Raw genomic sequence first — 8,723 nt, 5'->3', positions numbered from 1 at the left:
ATAGGGCATGAAATCCTTGTTTACATGATGAGTGAGGGAGGAAGTGTAGGTAAATTCTTTCTCCGTTAACCATATGAAGATAGAGACAGAGAACACATTCTCCATCCTTTCTTTGTTTCTCACCCCGATTAATTGTTATTATTACATATGTTTGAACTATTTAAGAGATTTTGTAATATTTAAACTTAATAATTTTTTGGTTGATGACATATACTTCATATATTTTTTTAACTTTAAATAATTTGAGACTATATTGTAATATTTGAATTTAAACTTTTAAACATCACAATTGCACAATTTGAAATGGATTTGGAATATATTTAGTTTTTATTAAAATGTTCAAGATTTTTCTCTTGAAATGAGTTTTTTATATGGACAATTAACGATTAAAATGTTTTTTTTGGAACAAAAATCATCTATTTTAGTGATTTATTCTTAAGAAAACTAAATCAAGGAGCTTCGTAAAATATCTACTTTGGTCGACAGAATTAAATTAAAAATTTTACAGAAACAAAAATAAAATAGAAGCAAAGATGGAGACTAGGGGTATTCAAATAATCCCTCAACTCAAAATATAGAGGTTGGGTTGGTTCAACTTTTTCTACTTTTGTTGGACTGAGTTGGGCCGTGAGTTGGCTAAAAAATATTTGAGTTGATCCAACCCAACCCGAATTTTACATCTTTGTTTAAAGTTTGATTAGTTTGTATTAATTAATTTGTGATTTTTTAAAAAAATAATTATGATATTTGTTTTTGTTTAGAGTTTGTAATAAATAATAGATATTTGGTATTTAACATTTGAATTTTATGAGATTTGAGTTATTAGTTATATAAATTTATATATTTTTAATTAAAAAGAAAAAATAAGTTATAACCCGAAAACTCAACCAAACCCAATCCAAATTTTAAGAGTTGGGTTGGGTTAAAAACCTTATTTAGGTCATTTGGGTTATCAACCCAACCAACTCGAATTTTCTAATTGGTCCTAAAAATACCTTCAACCCAATCCATGTACACCCCTAATGAAGACGAGAAGTCATCCCTATGAACTTAAGTGAAGGGCGAATAAAGGGTTTGTGCAATAGTTTTCTTTCTTTCTCCCACTCAATTTAGGTGATCTACCCATCTCACTTGCTTAGTCGGTATGGTAAGGTAGCTTAACCTTGAAGAATGGTCATTTCCCTCTCATCCTCCTATGTCAATATTGGATCAAACAATAAGGAGTCTATAGTCAGGAGCTGAATATACAACAACAATCTAAAGACGCATACCTAGATAGAAATTCACTCGACCCATGTAATATGATTAAGATATTTGCTTAACTTATCAACCTAAAACTAAATAATTTTCAACACGTTAATATTCTAATAACTAGAAAATTTTATTGTCATGATTTCTGAGAGTTACAATCATATTGTCCTTCTAAAAAACAATCATATTCCAAAATAATAATACAAAAAGCAATAACTTTTTAGAAATTAGAGTCGGGTCGGTGAATCGAGTATCCAATAATTTTGGTCTATTCAAAGCACAAATATACTTACAGAATGAAGAAAAAGGGGAAAATATCATAACAAAATGCAAAATGACAATAATATAGGGAAAAAATTTAGGTGCAGCGCCGGTATCTATTCACACCTAATTAAAAGTTGACACATGGCAAATTTTTCCTTAAAAAAATATAAAAAAATTATATTTTTTTTATGTAGATAGGAAGATGGGAGCATATTATATTACTTGCAGCCTGCTCATAATATAAAACAAAGTTTAATTTAACGAAAGCCAGTTTGTAGACCAATCAATTTCCCCAAGCCCAGAGTCTTTGCTGGTGAAGGTCGGGCACAAGCCGTCGCCCACCTCCACCGCAGTCGCCGGTTTCATCATCGACTGTGATCTTACACAACTCCACCGTCTCCGCCACCTCAATTAGCCTCAACTCTGTAACCTTCTTTTTCCGTTTTTTCCTCCACGACTCGAAATTCTGCTTTAGACGAAAGCAATGCCAGCACAAAAGCGCGCTCCGGAGTCATCTGAGGATGATCCTCTCAAACTAGACCGTGATTGCTCTATTGCTTGCCCTGAAGATGAAGATGCAGACGGTATGTTTTGTTCCGACTTCGTTTATATGTATTTTGAACGAAGCAGGAAAGATTTCTTCTGATTTTTTTCTGCATTACTTGCCTTCCTTCGAATTTTCTAAGTTCGTGATTTTCTTTTTGTTTCTTTGCTTTATTTTCTGCTGCTTCTTTAGAATCCGATCGGAGCCCGTCGTCGTCCAGTAATGGAGAGAAAGACAAGTACGTCTTCTACTTCACTACTTCCACGCGTTTTCATCTTTGAGTTTCCTTCATCTGTTTTATTATCAATTGATTATTACGTTGTCCCTGCACCGTATAATTGTTTCATGCTTTATGATTAGATTTGATTTTAGGATCTTTTTGGTTTGCTTCGTGAATATGTTTGTTTACTTGAATCTACTGCCATCTTTTGGTATAAGCCACGCCGATTTACAGTGCTACCGTGGCTTGCCAATAGTTTGTGCCATGAGTTTCTTTTTCTGCTCATAAGAACGCGCTCGGCCGTTTTCTGAGAAAGGTTGGTGGAGTTGGGGTTCCCCAATTTTCTCGGCACCGCCATAGCTGCGGCTGATTCTCCGAACAAATATATCTATTATTGTGTATATGTACGTAAGGTTGTTGTCCAGGGCATTTGGTAGCGGTTAATGGTGGTTTCGTTCATTTTTGATTCTGTGTTGGCAACAAGTGTTTATCATGCAACAAACATAGATCGAATCGTGTTTCGCTTGTTTGATCCATTTCGGCCATGACTACTGTCCTCTATTTTTCATATGTGCAGATTTATCATAGTAAAACTTTCGGATATTCGCAAAGAAGTTCAATGTCCAATCTGCTTGGGTATGATTTATGTTAACTCTTTGTTTTGTACTTGTTATTCTTGATGACTGGATTCTCTATTGCTAATCAACTATTGCATTTATATTTTCTAGTTAAATATGAATTATATTGAAGCGAAAGTGTGGATATCAGTTTCTGTGTATTTCATTCATGTTACGATCAATATCCTAAAGTTATATCTTCTTTCGTACATTGCTTAAGATGTTTCATGTGTTATTTTTTATCTTTGTAATTTGAATTGGAATGGGGCATTTGGTATGAAGGTCGAATTGCTTTGCTGCTGTATTAAACTTGCACTTGATAGTTGATACTTTCATTTTTAAACAGTGTTTTCTGAAACGTGTCTGGGTTTTGATGCAATTCTAAGGTGAAAGACACACTTTAGTTTATACCTAATTCTGTAAGAAAGATAGGATGCATTTTATTCACTCTAGTTGTGCATGCAAAACATGAAAAACACAAGCAATCCAAACAAAAATGGTTACTTTCCCCCATATTAATGTCATTCATGCAAGAAATTACTACATAAAAAAATATACATTGTTTGTTTCGTGATTATAAATAATGTGAAACCAACAATTCTTTGGGTGTGCAGGGATTATCCGGAAAACAAGAACAGTGATGGAGTGCTTGCATCGCTTCTGCAGAGAATGCATAGACAAATCTATGCGTCTAGGGTATGCACTTACCTGATCCTTTACATAAAAAACAAAAAGATGGTGGTTTAGTGTTTGACTTATGAAACAATCCTTTGTTCATTTCTGAGCCTCATAATTGATATATTTTGCAGCAACAATGAATGTCCCGCCTGCCGCACTCATTGCGCTAGCCGCCGCTCACTGAGAGATGATCCAAATTATGATTCATTAATTGCTGCTTTATATCCAGATATTGAGAAGTATGAAGAAGATGTATGATTTGCCTGATTCATCAAGCTAAGTACTTTTCCATTCGGGTGTGCATTTATGTTCTGTGAACTGAAGTTATTTTGTTTATTTCACTTCTGTAGGAGCTTGCTTTTCGAGAAGAAGAGAGAGTCCGCAATAAGCAGGTGAGACGAAATATTTCCTTGTGTTGTTTTTTCCTGAATTGGGTGTACGAGATGCTGAGGAATTTAGTCAAAAGCAATGGGAGTTTGAGGGAACATATTAATTAACCATGAAGCATAAAAGGAAACGGTTAATTTGGGAAAAAAGTAGCTCACTTGTTCATAATTTTTTTTTTCTTTGAGAATATGGTGCATTAATTGACAAAAATTATGAGTCGTCCAAAACTATGGTCTGTTTGTTACTCTCATTCAAACAGTTCATTGCTTCACACGTGTGAATTATAGTTGTTATGAATGTCCAAAGTAAAATTATACAGAATTTTCTTCTAATTCTTCAAGGTAATTAATATTCCGTTTATCCGGACAGATCCAAGCTTCCATAGCTCAGACCTTGCGTAGACAATCCGAAGCAGTTAGCAAGAAACGCCCTCCATCTATCAGAAGATTGCAGGGAAATAACTACAGGAACAACCAATCAAGAGGGAAAAGGAGCTACAGAAATGATGCTGAATTTCAAGCATCTGATGATAATGAGGATCCAACTACAGAAGATGGAGTAAAAGATTCTTCTTCTGACGAACAAATGGCCGAAAGGCCCGAGCGGAGATCAAAAGGATTCAGGACACAAGGAGCTGCCAAGTTTTCCCAACCTCCTTTAGCTGCCTGTTCAGATGGAGCTAGCGAAGACAATGACTCAGAAGTCAATAGAGAAATCCAGGGTGCATCTTCAAAGCTTGTTTGGGGCAAAGGGGGCATGCGCAGCCACACGAGACACACGAGACATGGCAGCATGAGTGTGGGCAGTAGCAAGAATGTCAAAAACAACCGCATTTCAGCACTGGTAGAATATCTCCAGACTTCAGACAACAATTGTGAGGAGGTAAATTTCATTCAATGGGGAACATTGATTTGTGAGTCCATCTGTTCTTTCAATTCCAAAGGATAACAATTACATGTTGGTTTCAGCATGAAGTCCGCCTGCTGTTATTTTCCTATGATCAGAGAATAATTCCCAATTTGCAGCAACCCTATCTCTGCTGTCGGCCGACCTTGTTAATCGGACACCTCCGTCAGGTAATTATTTACATTTCGTCTTCAAATCCCCTTCATGCAGTTAATATTTTCACACCCCAGTTTACGTCTTTATCTCTCTCTCTCTCTCTCACAGTACGTTGCTCGTCAGACTGGATTTCAAGCTGATGAAATTGATATGTTTTTGATACAAGAACTGAACCCCAAAATCGAGCCTTCAACCTCGATTGATGTTTTAGTTTCAAAATCCTTGATTCCACATCCCATTGAAGATAATTTTCAAGTTTTGAGGGGACAACAAACCTTATCAGAGCTTAAAGCCCACCGCTCCACTCGTGGCCAACTGGTAAAATTTCCTAAAATTTTCACATTATAGCCCACAACATAATCGAAGTTATGTTCTTGTTTTTTTCTATACCAACCCCGATTGATCAATACCGTTGATCCCAAGTTCACCATGCACAGCTTCTGGCATATCAGAAGAAGTAGCGCCAATCACAGCTGGGCTGACTACTGAAGACGACTTGAAAGAACAAGCATACCACGTCTCCATTAAAAAAATAAATGTAAAAAGTTTACATTATAATGTTAAATGTCCCACAAATTTACTAAACTTGGACGCTCTTCAATCGTGGGTAACAAGTACAGCTCACTTTCTATTGCTTAGTTCGTAATTATTCAAATATTTATTAGGCAGTCTAATTTTATTTCCCTCGCCATTTCATTGTAATATATGGAAATTGATAGTTAATTTTTCTACTATTAGAGTTTATATCATTTGCATGCAATCAAAATTTTCCAGACGTTTCATTCATGAATTAAAATGCCAAAATTTTGTTATTATCAGGAATGCCACAGTGCATCATTTAACCACAGCAAAGGCAAAACTTACAAAAGAGGGGAGCAACTTATTGCAAAAGTTGCTTTTATTAAGGATAATGCTAAGGTCATTATAAAAAGACAAAAATTTTAGCTTGACACGTGGCAACACATCGGCGATGGCACGTATTTACATGCAGCCATCGGTCAGTGGAGCTTCAACGGTGCTTGCTCCTGGTGCCTTCACTGTAAAGCCTGTGAAGAAAATGAAACCATGTTTCATATATAGAAAAAGTGAAAAATGCAACGATGAATATTTGATTGATTACCAGTCATAAACGGTGGGGGAATTGGGTTGAGGCTTGTCGAAAACATTGGAGCCGATAGACTTGGTGGCCAGATTGCTACCAGGGTTGAACACACTCCTCCACACATTGTCCGCCGTACGCGGTGATGCCGGAGATGATGGGGTTTCAGGGCTCGCCGGCATCGACAGCGATCTCTGATACTTTCGTCCTTCTCCCGTATCTTGACCCGAATCGATTAAGTGCATGGAAATTAGAATATCAATGCATTTGATTTACCTTTTTTTTTTTTTTTTTTTCTTTTTGTATGTGATTTGGGGAAAAATGTTACCTGTGATGCCGGTGGCGATTCTCCTCAGTCTTCCAAGGCCGTGGTCTGGCTGAGGTCCAGCCACAACATCATCCCAAAGCTTCTCAAGCATACTTCTCTTTCTTTTAATTACTTCTAGATTTGATTTGTGAAGTAGTTTGCAATCTGCTCTTGCTTATATCTATATATATATGTGTATGTGTGTATGTGTGTATGTATGTATATATAGGTGAAAAGTGGCGAGGATGAAGGAGGAGACTTGGTAAAACAGGCTTCACAGAGAGAGAGGATACAAAAGCCACAGAAAAGTTGGGGCTTGTCCTATTCCTCAGGTAAAACCACTTGGTGGTGATCTAAACTTAAATATATATGTAATATAGGATATATAGAGGCCCTCCACTGCAAATACAAATTAAAATAGTTTGTAATTCTAAGTAGCCAAATATCATATAATGTTATATCTGTATTAAAACGAAAACCCAATAGGCAGCCAATAAAGTAGAACTTAGGCTTTACCAGATTGGTCTCATTACCAAGAATCTATCACATTTACTTAGGTATTTTGTAAATATAAGGTATTTTGTAAATATAATTTGATTACTAGTGAGGTTTATTTATATTGTTTGCTATAATTCTCTTCTTATCGTTACTGTTATTATCAATAGGCAACAATATTTGTGGTTGATTCAAAATTCTCCTACAACAAGTGTAACAATATTTGTAATAGTAAAAGTCAATTTTCAAATACAATTAGATTGATTATCTTTAACTATACAATCGAATTGTAATTGTTGATTATGGATTTAGTTGTTGGTTCCATATTTCATTACGATTTAGGTAAATAATAATGAATATAATCAAATGACACGGCCTCAGCGAAGAGAGAAGGCATTATTGTAGTCCAAAATGCTTCGTTACGTCTTTCAGATTCCAAAGCCCAATCTTTGGTTTATTCACCTAACATGTCCAATTAGATTGAAGCTGCATAATTAATAATATTATCCAAAACTCTGATATATCCACCATGAAAAGTTTTGCTTACCAAGTCGAAGACGGTGGTAGAGAGAGAAAGACATACTTCCATTTCCTAAATATAATACCATAATAGACTAAGATATTTGTTTATAATCAAATTACAAGTGAATAAACAACTTATTCAAGTGTATTATATAAAGAGAGACATAAATTGAATTATAGGGACTCAGCCATGGGAATCCACAGAGAGAAGCCTAATATGAGTAACACAAGTAATTGGGTCACCTCTCTCCTTTTTTCTGGCTACTTGAACTCCAAAGACCGAGGACAACCCAATTCGGGTCCTGCTAGAACACTAGACAAGAAGATCAAAGCGGTCGACCATGGATTCGAGTTTGGTCCTCGTGTGCCTGATGATGGACAGAGATTATCGCCATACATGGTAAGAAACAACAGTATCAGAAGGGGAAGTCAAAGGATAAAGGAGGAAGGAGATGAATCATCATGGTTGGGATGGAGTGTTTTTCGATCGTTTGTTTTGCCATGTAGGGAGTGTCGAGCTAGCAAGTCCAATGTCATTCAACCGCGTCCCATTCAAGGGGCTTCCTCATGTTTTGCCATGGCTGCTCGGCAGACTTGGCAGCGCTTCGATGCATAGGATGGCTTGCCTGCTTGCCTGCTTGCCCGTTCGACGCATAAGCAAGGTGTTTAGCATACACATCGACACATGGGTTGCACGCTTGACGCACGGCCTGTGCGCTTGTCCTTGATGCAGGGCTGCGTGCTTGGTGTAACGGTCATGCTTGTCCAGGGCCTGTTGCCCATGGCCGCATGCCCAATCCAACCCCCTTCTAGCATATTTTCATGTCCTGTATTGTATTGTCTAGTTTAGCTTGCTTTCTTTACATTTTCATTGTAAGTGACCACTCGCCCTTTTGCATATGCAAGGGCGCCAGTTGGCTTTTTGTTCAGAATGCACTATATGGGGATAAGACTAACCATCATTTCCTCATACCCGGAGTAGTACTCTATAAAGCCGTTGTTGTTGCTTATTGCTTTCTAGTCTACTACAATCTTTCTTTCTTTATTCACACATCACAAATCTTCTTACGAAAACCTTTTCTCCAAACCCGTTTTCTAAAACCGTTTTCCCTAAAACGGGGTGGAGGTTGCAAGAGGCACTCGGTGTGCCGTCGGCAGTCCGTAATCGAGTTGGCTGGCTTGTTCGTGAGCGGGAACAAGTGCCGCACAATCGCTAAGAGAAGCTTCTGAAAGAGGCGATGTGACAGTTTGGTATCAGAGCCAGGTTGGCTTATTAG

General features: G+C 37.0%; 2 protein-coding genes across 4 annotated transcripts; one reads left to right on the top strand and one right to left on the bottom strand.

The window, feature by feature from the left end:
- Nucleotides 1-1,752: 1,752 nt before the first annotated feature.
- Nucleotides 1,753-6,006, top strand: LOC120083251 (putative E3 ubiquitin-protein ligase RING1a). Of its 3 annotated transcripts, none has more exons than XM_039038923.1 (10): nucleotides 1,753-2,099; nucleotides 2,252-2,297; nucleotides 2,857-2,915; nucleotides 3,511-3,592; nucleotides 3,706-3,826; nucleotides 3,925-3,966; nucleotides 4,331-4,843; nucleotides 4,930-5,037; nucleotides 5,132-5,341; nucleotides 5,843-6,006. In XM_039038923.1, exons 1-10 carry the CDS (start codon nucleotides 2,000-2,002, stop codon nucleotides 5,966-5,968), a joined length of 1,407 nt encoding a protein of 468 aa, XP_038894851.1. In that variant the 5' UTR covers nucleotides 1,753-1,999; the 3' UTR covers nucleotides 5,969-6,006. The 3 variants fall into 3 exon arrangements, with proteins under 3 accessions (XP_038894851.1, XP_038894853.1, XP_038894852.1); XM_039038925.1 differs by lacking the exon at nucleotides 5,843-6,006 and adding an exon at nucleotides 5,461-5,780 and having other exon boundaries at nucleotides 1,754-2,099; XM_039038924.1 differs by lacking the exon at nucleotides 5,843-6,006 and having other exon boundaries at nucleotides 1,754-2,099; nucleotides 5,132-5,780.
- Nucleotides 5,931-7,131, bottom strand: LOC120083253 (dormancy-associated protein 1-like). The gene is made up of 3 exons (XM_039038926.1): nucleotides 6,451-7,131; nucleotides 6,144-6,342; nucleotides 5,931-6,069 (listed from the first exon to the last, which is right to left on the bottom strand). The coding sequence occupies exons 1-3, from the start codon at nucleotides 6,539-6,541 to the stop codon at nucleotides 6,033-6,035; spliced, it is 327 nt and encodes a 108-aa protein (XP_038894854.1). The 5' UTR covers nucleotides 6,542-7,131; the 3' UTR covers nucleotides 5,931-6,032.
- Nucleotides 7,132-8,723: the final 1,592 nt, after the last annotated feature.

Source organism: Benincasa hispida, chromosome 8 (genome assembly GCF_009727055.1).
Source record: "Benincasa hispida cultivar B227 chromosome 8, ASM972705v1, whole genome shotgun sequence".
Classification (NCBI taxonomy): domain Eukaryota; kingdom Viridiplantae; phylum Streptophyta; class Magnoliopsida; order Cucurbitales; family Cucurbitaceae; genus Benincasa; species Benincasa hispida.
This window is presented reverse-complemented; position numbering and strand designations above follow the sequence as displayed.